General features: G+C 35.7%; 1 protein-coding gene across 3 annotated transcripts in view; it reads left to right on the forward strand.

Annotated features, from left to right (window-relative positions):
* The window catches only part of CAMK4 (calcium/calmodulin dependent protein kinase IV), a 182,594-nt gene that overhangs the window by 138,988 nt on the left and 24,793 nt on the right, over positions 1-18,813 (forward strand). For all 3 annotated transcript variants that reach the window (XM_039848423.1, XM_039848424.1, XM_039848425.1), the window contains exons 6-7: positions 13,265-13,355; positions 15,472-15,546. In XM_039848423.1, the coding sequence (XP_039704357.1) occupies positions 13,265-13,355; positions 15,472-15,546 (166 nt within the window). The remainder of the gene's footprint in view (positions 1-13,264; positions 13,356-15,471; positions 15,547-18,813) is intronic.

Here is an 18,813-nt window from a genome sequence, read left to right on the forward strand (position 1 = left end):
TTAATTAATTAATTATTTTTTTATGGTGACATTGGTTAATGAAATCCGATTATGGTCTTTAGAAGTTCATTCACAGCTATTCTGTCAAGTTTCGGTTGAATAGGGAATGACTCTGTGGTTTACAGACTGCCATCCTCTTGCTGTAACGTCACTATCTCTGGTTTCTTCATCTTCTTATAAGAGCACTAATCCCATCATGGCGGCTCCACCCTCATGACCTCATCTATATGTAATTACCTCCAAAGACTTCATCTCCAAATACTATCATGTTGGGAATTAGGGATTCAATGTATGAATCCCGAGGGAGAGTGGGGGGTGTGCACAAATATTTAGTTCATAGCACTAGCCCCAATAACACTAAATACCTAGATAATGTGACTACAAAAAACACTTTCACGCAATTTTCCATGCATCTAAGTGGAATTTTCCCCTTAGTCTGTCCTGTCTCCCTCATTTTCAAACTCTTTTCCTTCCTCTTCCTTTCTCTTCTCACCAGTCATTACCTTGTGAATTCCAGAGAATCACTGCCATCCAAAGATCCCAAGTAGTGTGAACACCATTGCACTGTATGCAGTGCTAGACATCCTAACAATTCTTGTTAACTTTTTTACATACTTTAAGAAAAATTTCAGTAACCACTGGAAGGTTCAAAATGTTGTCTTGACCTAAGACAAGACGACCCTTCCTCATCCCAGTGTCCTAGTGTACACTTTATGATTCTGCCTTTTCTAAATGTAATTTCAAGCCCTTTATTAGCTCATGAAAGAAACGTGGTATAATTCTAATGCATTTGTTATGCCATATATTTAATATTAATCTTCCATGATTCATGACCTTAGTGTTTTCTCCTGATTATTTATTTTGTTTAAAGTTTACAGAGGCTGCTCTAGTCACTTTTTTAAGAAAGTACTTTTCCACATATTATCAATCCATAAAATTTTGCTGGAATATCAGGGCTCTGCCTTCTATGTTATAAGTAGTTGGTGGATTAAATAGAGAGCTACTTATCTGTGCTCTGGACACTTAAAAATAGTCAAAACTCAGATTTTCTTAATAGAACACTTCAATTGTTTTAAAAGATATGTGTAAGTTGTATAATTATATTGGAAAATATAAGAATATGAATGGATTACATACGTAACTTGGAATGTAGACAAGGGTGAGTCGCATTTAACTGTACTTTGTTTTCTTCATATGTTGAACCCAAGTGTGACTTTCAGCTATAAACTTGATACAGTACACCTACAAGTTGGAGATTATTGTGTTGTCATCTCTGTAGTCATCGGTTTTCCCCACATTTGCTTTGTGATATTTACAAGACTTTGTTTAGACATTTGGGATTTATAAGATAAAAGCATACATCATATCACAGCATTTTCCCATGTAATCCTCAGCATCTCCCCATCACACCCACCCTGTATGCGTAGCCCTCAAAGTCCCATCTAAAAAGTCCCCTTGCTGACCTTGTGTTCTCTGTCTCCATGGGCCTTTATTCATAGCACTCCACTTCATCCATGGTCCTCCAATGACTTTCTGTTCCTCCAACATGAGAAACTCTAGTCCATGGAATTTTGAACCCTTGTTTGAAACTAGAATATAAATTCCCTGAGGTCTTGGACCTCATTGTATTGTGTTCAATATCCAGAATGGTTCCTGATATATATTGGGCATTGCAGAAATATTTATTGGATGATTTAACTGACCAACTTATTGTTTGTTGCTTCATCCATGTATTCTTTAATGCTTTCATTCACCACCTAATGAAATAAGTGAAAAATATTTCTTGAGCATATATTTAGTCCCTACCACTGTGGAGTCACTAAGAGTCACATGGCACTTGTGTGCCAAGAGTTTATATTTATGTTTATCACTTGCTAACTGCAAAATACTCAGCATATTTGTCTTCTATTAGTTTTAAGAGCAGCTTAAAACAACTCATTATATCACAGGTCTTTATGTCTGAAGTCCAGTGGGCTGTAGTGGGTTCTCTGCTTAGAGTCTCGCTAAGCAGAAACCAAAATATTGGTCAGCTGGGCTCTTAACTGGAGTTTCTGCTTCCAAGGTCATTTAGGACATTGGTCAAATTCACTTCCATGTGGTTGTATAACCAAGGTCCCTGTTTCCTCACTGCCTGTCTACCAGGGGCTGCCCTCAGCTCCTGAAGGCTGCCTACATACCTTGGCACATACCTTCCTCCATGTCAAAGCCAGCTAAAGTGCTTCCAAGTCCTGACTTCTTTTTCTACAGCCAACCAGAGAAAACTCTCTGCTTTTCAAAGGCACATGTGATTTGGTTAAGCTTACCTGAGTAATCTCCCTTTTGTCATTTAAGTTAATATAGTCATACAAATGCTACCTCACTATATTAATAGATTCCACCCACACTCAAAAAGGAGGGCATTTCATATAAGAGCTAATTTCATAGAGGGATCATTCTTAGAATTCTGCCTATTACACTCAGACCAACCATCTCCTAATAATTAGAGTGTGATGCATTAGTTTTCTTTTAAAAAAAAATTATATATATATATATATTAATCTAATCAACCCAAAAACATGGTTTCTATGGGAAAGTAAATTAGGAGTCCAAAGGTTGACCCAAACACAAGGCTAAGTTTGAATGTCGTTAGTTCTCAGGCCTTTCAGAGACTCTCTGGCGAGTGTTTTGGTTTGCTTGTTTTTTAACATGTAGCAGTTATTCTGTGTTCTCATACTCTTCCTTCTATTTTTTTCTCTTGTTTTTTTTTCTCTCTTTTTAAAAAGATATGTTAGGAAATCAATTTTGTTAGTTTAGAGCAGGAGTCCCTGTTAGGAACCGGGTCACACAGCAGGAGGTGAGCGGCAGACTAGTGAGCAAAGTTTCATCTGTATTTGCAGCCACTCCCCAGTGCTAGCATCACCACCTCAGCTCCACCTCAGATATCAAGCATTAGATTCTCATAGGAGAACCGGTCCTTGTTGCCAAAAGGTTGGGGACTCACTGCTTTAGAGCATTAACCACAACAAATATTTTCAAAGGTTTTCAAAACTATTTGTTGTATCTCAGAAACCAAGCTCAAACACAGATCAGTGATCAAATAGAGGGAATGACGGCTGTGACAGGTTATGTATGCCATTTTGGCAAATAAAAATATAAATATGCAATATACTTACATGCATTTGTTTTCTCATATTGCTCTCTGACTTATTTTTTTCCCTTAACAATACGCTTTGGTAATCTTTCCATTTATGTATTAGTTTTCTATTGCTATATAACAGATCACCTCAAACTTAGAAGCTTAAAACAACACTCATTTACTATCTCACAGTTCTGTTGGTCAGAAGTTAAGCATGACATGGCTAGATGCTCACATTTTTAAAATCAAGGCATCAGCAGGGCTGCATTTCTTTCTGGAGGCTCTGGGGAAGGATCCTCTCCAAGCTCATTCAGTTTTCTTGGCAGAATTCAGTTCCTTACGGTTGCCTAGACAGTTGGCCTCCTCTGTCTTCCAGCCTGCAATGGCTCATCAAATCTTTCTCATGTTTTGAATCTCTTTGACTGACTCTGCCTTCCTCTTCTACTTTTCAAGGCTCATACATTTACACTGGGTCCATCCAGATAATCCAGGATAATCTGTACATTTTAAGGCCAAAGTGATTAGTAGCCCTAACTACATGTGCAAAGTCCCTTTTGCCATGTTATATAGCATTTTCACAGTCTCTGAGATTGTACAAACAGTGGAACCAAAGTTGTTAAAACTCCCAGTCTAAGCTTGACAACATTGCCAAACATCTGTACAAGTCTTTTTCAACAGCCTTTGGGACTCTGGGTCTTTTAAGTTTCAGTCTGTACAGAAGTTCATTAGGCAGTCTTGTAGGATTTTGATAATTTTCTTCACTATCTCTTTAAATAAGGCAGATGAAACATTTGGTCTCTTTTGTTTCTATGGCTCCCTGGCACATTTCTTAGAGAACTTCTGAACCTTAATCTAAGGTTCTACCCACTTCTTCATTCACTTGTAATAAATTTTGAAACTAACTGTATATATTTGTTTTCATCTTTATCTTTTTCTGTTCCTGAGAGCTATAAGTTCAGAATTTCAACAAATGTACTTTCTGCCTCTATACTCCATGGCGTTTTCCACCACCGGTGTGTAGCACTACCCACACTGTGTCATGTTTAGTTATACATGGGCCTGTCTCCTGAAGTAGGCAGGTTATCTCTTGACTAGGAATAATGATTGATTCATCTAGATCTGTCACCCTTTTCCTCTGCTCTCTAACCCACCCCCCCGTCACACACACACTGTATACTTTTCTGTATTTATAGCACATAATATACACAATATATGTTCATGAACTTGAATCTAATTATTTACTAATCTTGTTTAGGATCCCAGCATTTTAAGTTCTAGGAATATTTTAGAACTGGCTTTGTAGCTGTGGTTTCTAAAAGACAATAGGACTTCAAATATGTTTAATAATTCAAGAAACTGTTAAATCACATTACTTTCAAAATATCACATTACTTTTAAAAATGATAATGTTAATCTAACTGCAGAAGAGCACTTTTCAAGGAACATAATGATTTTAAAGTTTAAATAAAAATACATGGCGAATTTCTCTATGTTTGAGAAAACATATTTAATTTTATAGAACTTGACATATGATAAATACAGGGGAAAATCTACATTGAAAACATAATTTCTCGCACATACACTTTCATTCTAATCTTGGTTTCTACTTCTCAAAATTTAACCTCGAATCACTTACACTTCTATGAATAATGTGTTGAATATTCCATAGGTTCTGACCATCTGTGTGATTTATCCTTTGAAATGTTCCCTTGAATGTTAGAACTGATCCAAAATCAGAGTCTCTTAACTTTTAAATTATCTTCTCAACTTTGCCTTTGGAATTACTATTACAAAAACTCAGCCATACTCAAAGCTTATTGGCTCTGGATCCTGCAGAATTCCAGAAATGTTATTTTATTATAAGTTCATATCACTGAGGAAGAGCCTCATTACACACTGATTCACAACATTTATACCTTCTGTTTATTCATATAATGGGCCATTTAGTAAAAGAGCTAAATGCTTATACTCTATTCTGATAGAAACCTGAAAGAAGATAGAGTCTTAAAAAAATATATATATCATTGGACTAAATATAACTAAAACCTAATAACAACTATCTCAAGAATAATAATAATAATAATACCAGACATCACTACCATGTGTTATTAAGCACTTACTGTGAACCAAGCTTTAGCTAAAAGCTTTATGTATGTCATTTCACTTACTCTTCACACCTATAAGGCTATGGGTCTCATATATTCACTTCACAGATAAGGAAACTGAGACTCAGAAAGGTTAGGTAACTTTTTCAAGATCACAAAGCTGGTTCGTGGCAGAATCAGGATTAGAACGCAAAATAAAAGACAACTACAGAGTTTATACTCTTAACCCCTCTGCCGTCTGCCTTCCTCTACCATATTCAGGGGCTAACACTGAAATAGATAAGTGAGATGCATCCATTTTAAAGATCACATAGCAAGAAAAAAGTCACACATATTTGTAAAGACACAGGTGCATTCCGGCAAGTGTACCTGTTTGTGTTTTCCTCTGCTTTTTTACTCTTGGATTCAGTTCTTGAAAGCTACTTATATTATATAATGAGAGACTCACTTTACATGCTATAATTAAAAAATCTGTCTCAACTAAATTAAGAATATGTGCAAATGCACATCCCATTCATTTTAGGACAAGAGTAGGTGGGAATAATAATAGCTCCACAGATGTAACTCTTCCAGGTGCAATCAGCTCTGTAGCTTTGTCAATATCCAGAATGATGGTAGCATCAAAAGTCGAACATGCCTAATGTGAGACAATAGTAAGAAATCGAGTAGAAGACATTCAATTTTTTGTAGCCAAATTTAACTTACATTTTTCAATTATTGTATTTCTTTACAAGTAGTTGCTCTTTTATGGCAGTTTTGTGGGGTCAAAAATATAGTGCAGTATTCATGGGTTGATTATTCAGACTGCTCTTAACTAGCAGAGTTGGCTCTCCAAATGCACCAGTTGGCTTCTGACCAGGTTGATGACCAGGTTGACACTCCAAATGCACCAGTTGGCTTCTCCTTCAACATTTTGTTGAACATATCTTTTGTTCCCCTCAAAGTGAAGTCTGGCAACATAAGAAGAGACTGAGAGTTCAACTTGGAATAACTTAGGACTTTCTTCATTCATTCATCCAATATATATCATATATAGATATATGATATATATATATATTTATACTTATATATTCTACATACAATTGGAGTCATGGAATAGTGATAGCAAATAGTATTATTGTTTTTAAGTGTTAGGAATGATGAGAAAGATGGGCTAAAAGGAATTAGCATGGTTTTTAATGACAGTATGACCATGAAAGAAATAATTGATAAGTTTGAGCTTCATTAAAACTTAAAGTTTCTGCCCTTTGAAAGACAATGTTAAGAGAATCATAATACCAGCCACAAACTGGTAGAAAATATTTGCAAAAGACACATCTGATAAAGGATAGTTAGCCAAAATATGCAAAGACTCTTAACAATAAGAAAACATACAACCTGATTTAAAAATAGACCAAAGATCTCACCAGATAAGATACACAAATGGCAAATAAGCATAGGAGAAGATGTTCAACATTGTATGTCATCAGGGAAATGAAATTAAAACAACGAGATACCACTACGAGCCTATTAGAATGACCAAAATCCAGAGCAATGACAAATGCCTATGGGGATGTGGAGCACCAAAAATTCTCATTTTTTGCTGGTAAGAATGCAAAATGGTACAATCACTTTAAAAGACAGTTGAAAATTTTTTTACAAAACTGAATATACTCTTAACCATACGATCCAGTAGTCACACTCCTTAACATGTACCCAAAGGAGCAGAAAAGTTATGTCCACACAGAAACCTGCACATGTATATTTATAGTGGCTTTATTTATTATTGCCAGAACATGGGAGCACCGAAGATGACCCTCAATTGGTGAATGAATTGGCGGTATGTGGAATATTAGTAAGCACTGAAAAAGAAATGAGCTATCAAGCCATGAAAAGACATGGAGAAACCTTAAGTGCATGTTACTAAGTGAAAGAAATCAATCTGAAAAGATTACATACTGTATCATTCCACCTATCTGACATTCTAGAAAAGGTAAAAATATGGAGACAAAAATAAAAAGATCGGTGGTCTCCAGGTGTTGGGTGGGACAGGAGGGGTGAATAGGTGGAGCACCATGAATTTTTAGAGCATTGAAAATACTCCGTGTGATACCATAATGAACACAGGAAAAGATTCAAAATGAACAAAATATCATATATATGGATATAATATATTTATACTTATATATTTTATATATGTATAATTGGAGTCATGGAATAATGATGGCAGATAATGTTATATTTGAAGAAATAATATGCACAATTTTCCAAGTTTGAAGAAACTTAAAAGGCCATACATTCAAGAATGTTAACATATCTCAAGCATAAGGAATATGAAGAAAATATCAAGGTATATTTTATTCAATTTTCTTAATTAAAGATAAGTAAAATAACATAAAGCGGTCAGAGAAAAAGAGGCACATTATATCAGAAGAAAAAAGTAAAGATGACATTAAACATTTTATTGGAAATAATGCAAGTAAAAACAGTGGGATAACATCATCAAAGCATTGCAAGAAAAACGATGGCACAACCTGATATTCTAAACTCAGCAAAAATGACTTTCAAAAATGAAGGCAAAATAAAGACTTTGTTAGACATACACAATAGAATTCAACACTAGCAAACCTACAATACCAAAGTAAACTTGGTTGTGCACTGCAGAATGGAACTGAGCAATTTATGTTGTCTTTCACTTCACAGGCTGTTGACGATTCTGAAGGCATCATAGAATAGATTTCGAGAGTAAAAACAAAGGTAGTGGCAGGTGTCCAAAGCAGATATGACATAAAAGTAGAGTGTTCTCTATAAAATCCTTATTTAAATTGATATATGTTGGTTCTAAATTTTCTGAGGAGTAGAGAAGAGCGAATTCATGCAGTTTAATTTTTCTTCTCAGTAGGAGAACTGTAGTCAGAACACTGTTTTCTTTTTTTTTTAATGACTGGTTGTTCTTTGTCCTGTTAGACTTTTAAAGAGATTCAAACTTCCTCCTACCAACTCCTGAGACATTATCAATTAACCACACACAGCCCATCGAACACAGCATAGCTGTAATTAAACTAAATTACTATGCAGTCGCTTTCATTACGCAATGACACAGGTTTTGTTAGGACCATAGAGAGAGTTTAATTATATGTCTAGACACCCCCTGAATTCAGAGCAGTGGTATTACATTGTCTGCTTAAAAGAGAGTTTGCGCATTTGGTGATTGCATTTTTTTGAAAGACCAAATGGTAAGATATGTTTGGGTTATTTTTTTTCTTTTTTAATTCCACATTCTATTTTAACACATGTTTTATTTAAGAACCATCTATACATCTGTGGGTATGTTTTCCCAGGAAAATGTACAGATGTTTACTCTTTGTCATATTTGATATACATTTCACTTGCATCCAAAAACTTTTCCTTTAATACATCCCAAATATCCACTCTTAACTTATTAGTGTATAGAGCGTGTGCTATGGTCTAAAACTCGATCATCTCTCGTAATAGTTCTTCCAGCTTCCCCATCCTTAGCAAGAAGCTCATCCCTTTGCCTAAGGATGGAGTGCTTTCTACGTTCATCCTCAAATTTGCCCAATCAGCTTCTCCAGACAGACAAGAGTTCTGCCTCTTTGTAGACTCTATAGACTCTGCTTGACCAGACCATTCAGATTCAGGCACTCTCTTTGTTTTTCTTGTGCTGAAACCTGAATTCTTTTCTCTCATTTTAAAAACGTGTTTGCTGCTTTTTTCTTTGTAACTGTGGATCATTTGGGGATCTTTTCCCAAGCTATGCATTATACTATCTCCTGAATACCACCTCCATTTAACTGGTCAAAGCTTTTCATAGCCTCCATTCCTAAAATCGCATCTTTTCTGAAATCTTACCACATACATTGGATATAAGAGAATGAAATTATCACATGCTTATCCTCTCTAAACATTCTCAACAGCCCCTTGGAAAGTTGCCTCACATCATGCACTTGCTCTGATCTTATATACAAATACATTTTGTATACTGATTCATTTGTTGATTAAATGTATATTACTTCAGTTTTCTCTATATTTTTGTCAGCATGAGACTTGTATGTTTAAATCAGGGAACATCACTTTTTTCTGTCAATTTTTTGCATAATGCCTAATTTAAAAAGATAGCCATTCAATTAATAATAATTGCTATTGAAAGCAATGGTGTTTCACTGAAATCTTGGTTGAGTAAATGTTTTAGGTTTTGAGTTGAATCTAATGGAAATAGTACGGGTAAATGACATTTTCCACTAGCACCATATAGATTACTCTTGGGAACACGTACATAATAGTTTTCTAACATGCACATATATAGACAGAGAAATGAATTTCCAACCTGTCAAGAGTATCCATGCTCCTCCATTCTGACTGTGTACACCAGGAGACTGGTACCAAAATCAAAAACAAGAACCGGAGTCTGACTGCTCTTCATGGTCTCTCTTCTTGTCAACTATTCTAACCTGACACCCCAGGTTTCCCTGCTCAGTGGCACTCAAAACTATCCTCCCTGTCAGCATCCTGCTCCCTTTCCCCATGACATGGCTACTCCAGCAAGCATTTCTGAGCAAAGCTTTGTTTTATCCAGACACTTCTAGGCCACACCCAAAACCTGAAGCAATGACCACACATGGGAACCTTACTGCAGGGACAACGGCAGGCCCAGTCGTCTTCAAGCTCACCACTAGAGTCCAGCAGGGAGCCTTCATTTACAAACAGAGGCCTTTTGGCTGACCTGCTGTTCACTAATGTGTCATTAGAGCTGGCCGAATCACTGCTCAGTTCCATTTTATTACACTGGCAAATACAATTTATGAATGCTTCAGACCTGAAGAAAACGGAAGAGAAAACAAACAGATGAATTTTCAACTGTCATTCATCAAACTCCCCTGAGGCATATGCTGTATTAGATATTCACAGCAGTGTCAAAAGATGTGAAGAAATTAAGTCAGCCATAACTATCAACTTAATGCTACTACAGAAGACCAAAACCTAATTATATAATTATTCAAAACGTGATTTCGAAGATAAAACCCTTTTGCCTTATCTTGCAGTTAAAATGTTATTATTGGGTTTTGGTTTTTTTCGAAGTGATGCTGTAAATTTCATTCATCTAACTGATACTCAGTGAGCATCTCTGAGGTGACTGAGTATTTTTAAATAATATGTGTGGTATGTTTCATAAGCACATAGATGCTGAACCTTATTACAGCTAAATGTATCAAAATGATGTTGCTATGGAAATACATTGCTGCAATGTAAGCACAAAAATTTTAACTTCTATCACAAATTAATAACAGCAAATGAATAAAAGATGTAGATTACCATTAATAGGAATTTCAATTTCTCAGAAGGAAAATTGAGTTCTTTATTAATCATTCAAAAGTATTTGTCGAGTGTGTTCTTAGTGCCAGACACTATACAGGAAACTAGAAATCTGGGAAACCAGATAAAAATTTTCCTTGTCTCATGGAGTTTTCAGTCTAGTGAGGGAAACATCCTGAACATAGAGCTTGCAAAGAAACACATTCTGTAAAGAAAATTAGGAGGAATCAATGAGAATATATAAGAGTGGGCGGGCACATATGTTAGTTTGGAAGGACAAGTACAACCTTCTTGAGGAATTGACGTTACAGTTTCATCCTGAGCATGAGGAGGGCTGGCCAGGTGGGGAAAAAAAAAAAGGAGTAGAAAAGCATTCCAGGAAGAGAAGGCAGCTGAATCAGGATGCTGAGGTGGGAAAGAGATTAGGTAGGGTCTTTGAGCAACTGAAAGAAAGTCTATGTGGTAGAATAGAGCAAGAGAAAGGGAAGTAGCAGAATGTGAGACTGGAGCGGGAAGCAGGAGCCAGATGATCAAGGCCTTACAAGCAGAATAAAGTAATGGGAAATGATTGAAGAGTTTCCCAAGGAAAGGAAATGGCCTGATTCCCTGTGCTGCTGTGTGGAGAACAGCCTGAGGCACACTGGAAATCAAAGAGCGTAGTTAAGCAGCTACTGTGGTGATCTAGCTATGATCATGACAATGGCATAAATGCTGGGTGTTTCAAGAGACATTTTAGAATTAGAATCAACAGCACTTTGGTAGGAATCAAATGGAGGCAGTGAGGGAGAGGAGACAATCAGTTTCTTACTTGAACACTTGAGTTGATGAGATACCATGTTTCAAGAAGAGAAAAACTAGAAGTGGGCTGGGAGGTCAAGAGTTCAGTTTTGGACATGTTAAACTTAAGGTACCTATGAGACAGCCAACTGGAAATGAGACATAAATGGTTTTTACAGTCTTGAACTACTAGCAATGTAATTACATAGTTTGTTTAGTTACTATGAGACCAGATATAGTTACCAACTAAATGTGTTTATTCATATTCAGAGCACATCATTTGTAACAGATGGTTTTCAGAATAAGAGAGTATGAAATGCCTGCCACTAATATAGAATTTTTTAAAAAATTTTTTTAAAAAATATTTTTTAAAAATTTATTTTTAAAAAATATTTTTTAAAAATTTATCACCCAAGTAATGTATAATTTTATAATTAAATTTTATATATTAAAATATAATTAATTTTGATATATTATTATATATTTGATATATAATATCTATTAAATATATTTAATATATTAATCTATTTAATATAATATTTAATATATTATATTTAAAATATAATATGATTTTATATATTAAAATGTAATTTAAATTAATTATAATCTCACCACACAATTTTTTATACACACGTGTGTACTTGGGCAGGGAGGGGCGCTATAAAAAGTAGCTGAAAGGAAAGGAGTAGACAATCAAGAAGAGTTTACAGCAAAAGAGAAGACTAGGAGCACAGCCTAAAGATCTAATTTAAGAAGCAGAGTCAGAAAAATATTTGTTTACTCATGTACTTAACAGCTGTTCATTGAGCATCTACTGAGTGCCAGGGACTGTTTTAAATTCCAAAGCAAGAATCATAGACTGCAGAGTGTTTTGTCTGGCCTCTACAGGGTTTAAAATTTTTCAACTTCATTGTCAACATTTAAAATGGATATTTTACATCAAAAAATCTGAATTTCTATCTTGCCTTGAAAAATCAGAAAAGCTAGCAATGTAGGGCCTCCCCCACAACAGCTGGCTGAACCCGAGTTGCTTTGCTTCTTAAGGGGTCGTGCTCTCTCCAGAGACAGACACAGTCCCCAGGACTTCGAGGCGTCTCCCTTTTACTTTACACTGTGCCAACTTCCTTCATTCTTTCAGGGTACCTTCATGCCCTTGAAGTCTTTGTGACCCCTGCTTAAGAGATATAAAATCATATGCAACATTGCTGCTGCCACTCAGGCCAAAAGCAAGGGAAAGATGCTGAAGATTGTAAGCAGGGAGCAACGTGACAAAATCTGCACTTTAAAAAAGGACTCTTTTGGCTGTGTGGAGGAGCATGGGCTGGAGAAGAGCTGGCTGGCAATTAAGCTAGTAATCGAGTAATTAAGAGGAATGTGGCCTGGCTGAAGGCAAGAGCGGTAGGCAGGGACAGAGAATAGATACCTGAGGCACTAGGAGGGAAAACTACACAGGGTCATGGGTTGGATGTGTTCTCTATAATAATTACTCACATCTAAATGATTGTTCGAACAGTAATTATGAAGTCTTTGCCATGGTTGTAAGTTTCTAAGATGACACATACAATTATGCTTTTCAGATAATAAATCAGACAAATTTCAATATACAGCACCTTCACTTTTTATAATAATAATTAGTCAGTTTGAGCAGATATGGATATATGAATAAAGGGAACTGTAGCTAATATCTTCCGAGGAGTAAATGTTTTATTTTGGGCAGTTGGTTCTATATAATTTCAATTCCATTTCACTTTTAGATAATTATATATAAGCTATCTAGAATGATGTATAGTTTGAAATACATTTTCCTTCATGGTGTTTATTTTTAAATCATAATGTGTGTGTGCTCATGAATCACATAACTTAAAGACTATTATAATTCTGAAAATAGTAAATATGAATATTAGAACTATAAATATAATTACATGAATGCTACTTTATTATATTCTCTGTTTAGTACCTACATGAAAATGGGATTGTCCATCGTGATCTCAAACCAGAGAACCTTCTCTATGCAACTCCAGCCCCAGATGCACCGCTCAAAATCGGTGAGGCCATTTCCTGGTGTCTTATGACCCCTCTTCCCAGAGCAGAAGAAATTTACTCTATGGAATTTTTGATTATGGCTCCATCCAGTTTAACCTCCATTCAATTTTCTCAAATATTTGGTGCCTATAAAGGAATAATGCATTGTTTTGGGAAGTCTGTGCTCTTTCCTGGAATATTGATCTGGAATTAGTGCCTAAAGTTGGCGTTCCATTGCTGGAAACACAAAGGAATCACAACTCTTGGAAATGACAGAGACTTCAGGAGGTGACTTTGTATTTTATAGATAAGTTTATATAGAAGAAAATCACAGATTACTTAACACTTCTTTTTTGGTTATTAACTTTTATTCCACAAATTGGAGGGAGCTTAATTTTAGATAATCAAGAATTTTGACGTGAATATTTTGTACCTATCAGTGAATTTAGGATCTGTGTCACTGTTATATGAACAGAGATAAATTAAGATACATATTTCCCAAAGTGCAATCAGCAGAACCTTGGTTCCTCAGCTGAATGCACAAGAGTGAAGAATTCCCTTTTGGGGGAGGTGGGAGTGGTTTGTAGGGGTGCTAAGTTTGGTCAAATAGGTTAGAAAATGCCAGCTTAAAGTTAAACAAGATTTTTATTTCTGCAGGAATTCTCAGAACCTTAAAAAGCTAATGTATGGACTGACATCTAATGTAGTGTCCTGCGAGGCTTTTCTCAAACTTTATTTAACTCTGAAAACCTTGTTTTTTTCCCCACTAAACATTTTGAAGAACGATGAAGAAGAACTTTGAGAAATTCTGATCTAACCAAAGAGATCTTTAAATCAGCATTTTAGAAAAAAAGTATATTAACTATTACTTTCCATGTGCCTTCCAAAGCAAATCTTCATTTGCAGAAAAAAAAGAAAAGAAAAGAAAAGTAAGATTTATTGTAGGTGGATTCTCCTTAGTAGAATCTGTCTTAAATTCTCTGAAGGGCTTTGCTCTCTTGGTGTGGTCCTTTATAATGCTAATCTGATGAGTGCCCTGCATTTATAAGTATTAACACCTTTGAAAATTAAGTTGTACACATCATGGAAGAGCTCAAAAAGCATAATGTGTTTTATAAATGCAAAAAGCTGAAGAAAAAAAACACCGAAGTCCTGCTGGGCGGCCAGCTCGTTCTCATTATCACTCCTGAAAGGCAGTGGGCAGCAGGGAGGCTCCTATTTCTTTTGACATCGCTTTCAAAGATTTTATCCTTAAAGGAATTTCTTTAAATGGATGGATAGACACTAATTTAGGCAGAAGAGCCTTTCTTTCTGAAGAACTCCCTGCCGCTTCCCCTGATAAGGATCAGCACCTCCGTAGAAATGTGGGCTTGTCTTTGAAGTCTAAAATGGCATCAGTTCTGCACCTGTCTTCCTTGAAGAATGACCTTGAACGGTTTCCTGACGTTTCCAGAGTGAGGCACATGTAGCCCAGCAAATAGACCATAATAGTAGCAACTTTTGATGATGTTTTATCTAGGTAATATTCTGAAGAATAAATAAAAAGGATTTGGGGGGAAAAAAAAAAGTTGTATTCCTCACATGAGAATAAATTCTTATCTGCCAAATACGCTAGGGAATGACATGATTTATTTTGAAATAGAATAAACATTTTGATGTTTCTGTTCATTTCCTTGACATTTATGAAAGTCTAATTTTTTTACATTGACTTATTCCAAGAGATTAAAAGTTCTGAATTATGTCACTAATTCTAGATTGTCCTTTAGAGTTACTGTTTTATAAATCTCAGAATTAATATTATACAAAATATGTCTTTTGCAACTATTACTTCAAGAAGAAATAACGTATTTGCTTGCTAAAAGCTGGGAATTGTAGAGAAAGGAACTTAAAATGTATTAGGGAGTCATATTTTTCTCCAATTTAAAGCAGGACTTGAATTATTATTATTACTTTTTTTTAGTTTCCTCTTCATCTACATTCGCTTCATCATTAATACAAAAACAAGTCAATAAATAAATGTTAGTTGTATTTTGAATAACAGAAGCATTCTATCATTTTATAAAAGCTGAGAAAGAACTTGCTTCATTAATTTTTTTCTTTGGAATCCATTTTAAATAAATTTTACTTTTTTTTCCTTAGCTGATTTTGGACTCTCTAAAATTGTGGAACATCAAGTGCTCATGAAGACAGTATGTGGAACCCCAGGGTACTGCGGTATGCTCTTTAGTACTGATACTTTACTTTTATTGTTATTTGAAATCTATTTTTATTTAATGATGTGATTTTTTAACTCCTAATATCTCTATTTAAAATACTTACACAATTAAAATAATTAATTAACTAATTAATTTTTTTAAAAGATGATGTAAGTGAAAATAAATACATCAGAATTAAAAAAAATAAAATACAATGCTTACAATTTGATGCAAGTCTCCACATAGAAGGCATATGTAAATGATACTCAGACTACCTCTTGTTCTGCATGAGAGAACAAGGAGGCACCAAAGAGACAAATTTTCGAATCATTTTCAATTATGTCGGTTTTAGGGCACCCCTGTTAGAACAGCAGGGGGAGAGGAGGCCCCAGGGAGGAAGGACTGGATTCTCTGCACCTGCTTTTGAGGCGGTAGCTACTCTTGGACCCATCCAGAAGTAGAAAGACAATCACCAGAAAGAGGGCAGAGAAACAGCTTTGTTTGTGGTTGGAGTAAAAGCCATGAGTCTTTTGTCACTTTTTTTATTTGCTTTTCCTTGGAAGGTATGTGAGGATAGTGTGTGTCATTAATTCAGATGGCATGTAGGACAACAGTAAGAATGGGATAGTCAGTCCCTAGTCCTCATTGATGGCACTGGCCTAGCCTTGCTAAGACCAGGGCTCCAGGTGGAGTTTTCCCACTAGTGTCCCCTAGTCTCTGGAGATGGACTGTGCAACAGTCCTCACGTCTTCTTGCCCAGTCTCCCAGGGTCAGCTGAAGGCTCTCTATGCAGTCTACTGCTGAGAGACAGAACAATAGTTTTTTATTCTTGCCAGCAAGAAACATGCCTTTTTTTTCTTGATGGCTGAATTAACCTGACAACAACCTAAAAGTCAATAAACCTTACAAAACTTATCAAGAATTCCTAAAGTTTCTGTGGCTAATGAATACATCACAAATCAATTAAAATCTTAATATGGACTACAAAGAAAAAAGACAGGATTTCAAGTTATCAGTCTCAAGATTAGCCATCATTTTCTCTTAGGACCATCATCTTTTTGCACAAATCTTGCTTCGCTCACTCATCTCTTCAGCAGAGCTTCCTGTTGTATACTCAAACCACTGCTTGACACCAGAGAGACAAATTTTCTGCCCCCATTCCCACCCCCACCCTAGGAGCTCACAGTCTATAGGGAAACAGACATGGAAACCCCAAAATTATAGCACCTTAAGAAATACCATGTTATGTGTATGGAAACATAGGAGAAGGGTGGAATTTGGAATTACCAATCTTATTCTTCCATGGCATTTATATTTGTTAGTCATCCCTGTCTCAGAAATAGATACTTAAGAACTACATAACTAATCATAACTAACTCATTTTAACAGCTTTTGAATTCATAGAAATCAGACTGGAGAGTACAGTATGATATCTGTTAAAGCAAATGTATGATTAAATTCACAGAATTTTAGTGCTTGAAGAAACTTTAATTTACTGACATTCTCATTTTACTAAGATCCAAAGAGTCCCAAGATTTCACATGAGATAATCAATGATTCACCAGTTGTTAGTGGATCAAGGATGAGAATCTAGGTATCTAAGGGCCTAAAAATAGAATTATAGAATTCTCTCCTTAAAAAGGCAATATAAATAAGTAAATATAGCTTTCCTTTATAGAAATATTTATCAGTTATTGCTTTTAGTTTAAAATGGTTCCTATTTTAATTTTTTAAACCTCAAAAGTATAACTTGATTATTGTTAGAAGTAAAAATCCAAACATCTGTAATCAATATTAGTAGCCTTGTGCATTCTGCCTCATCTTTCTCCATGTTCACATAAACATTTTATAATTTAGTTTTTAACTAGTTAGTTTTGCTAGTAGGTCTAAAATATTACTTCCTTGAAGCTTCATTATTTGTGAATCCAATAATTACACAGAATTAAGTGTACCTATCTTGCTAAGTACTTTACTTTGTGCCAAATATTGTTGTTCTGGATCTTAAGCTTCTTGAGGACAAGGACAGTTCAACAATTAGGAGTAAGTTCAGAAAACTCAAAATAACTGTGGCTTAAACAAGAAAGAAGTTAATTTCTCTCACGTTAGGGGTTTAGAGATAAGCAACCCTGGCGGGTTTTGCAGCTGTGGCTCAGCAAATGTGATGGATCTCAGTGCGAGGGATCTAGGCTTTTCTCGTCTTGCTCTACCATTTCTTAGAATGCTTCCTTGCAGTCCAAATGGCTGCTTGAAATCAGTCATTGCACCTGCAGTCTACATAACAGGAAGGAAAAAAGGTCAAAAAAGAGTGTACCCTTTCACTGTTAAATGGACTTGCTAAAGCCCCATGGGTCACTTCCACTTATATCTTATCAGCTGATACTTAGTTATAGCCTCCACACTGCCACAGAAGCTGGCACTGTGTCCTTTGACTGGACATGTTACTGCCCCAAATGAATTCAGGATTCTGTTACCAAGAATGAGCATTGCATTAGACAACTTGCTATTTCTACGACAGACTTATGAGGAAGATTCCCATTCCTAGCGGGGGGAAAAAAGTGAAAATCATCGCACTATACCACGTTCACTATAGGCATCCTCTCGTTTGGTTTTGTTTTTATATTTTTTATTTTCCTTAGCACTCTTAGCTGACAACTGTCTGTGACTCTTCCCTTCTAATGATGCCACATGCACTTTCCCTTTCTCTAATTCAGATGTCCTCATTTGTCCTCTTCCTCTTTTTCTTTCATACTTCCAGATCTCCAAGACTATGGGAGGAACATGAAACCCTAAATTTAGTACCATGTGCCAACTAGGGTTGCCTATTTGTGGTCATTAGTTGCTGACCAATTAGTAGGAGCATGAAAAGAGAATTGAGAAAAGAATGATAAAACAAAATAAGGATTTCTCACAACAAGAAAGCTGATGGGCAATTTAGTAATTGTTGTCTAATACCAAATACTAAATATTCCAAGGAGGTAGGTAGGTTGGAGCAATTCTCTTGAGAATTGAGCATCCCTGAAATGAGATAATCAATGATTCACCAGTGATCTCTCAGAGTCCCTTCTGTGACTAAGAGATAATAGCATCCTTTCAAGGGCTTTAGTAATAGAGCAGTTTTTTCTTACGGCATTATAGAATGGTCATTCCATAGATGAATGATTCATTCACTGACAAAATGAACGTTGACTATTTGATAGAATCCATATTAGGCACTGAGATTACAAGAGTAAACACAGTATGGTCTTGCCCTTCAGGGATTTCATGGGCTATACGAGAAGAAAGACCT

This window comes from Pteropus medius, unplaced genomic scaffold (genome assembly GCF_902729225.1).
Source record: "Pteropus medius unplaced genomic scaffold, Ma_sr-lr_union100, whole genome shotgun sequence".
Classification (NCBI taxonomy): Eukaryota; Metazoa; Chordata; class Mammalia; order Chiroptera; family Pteropodidae; genus Pteropus; species Pteropus medius.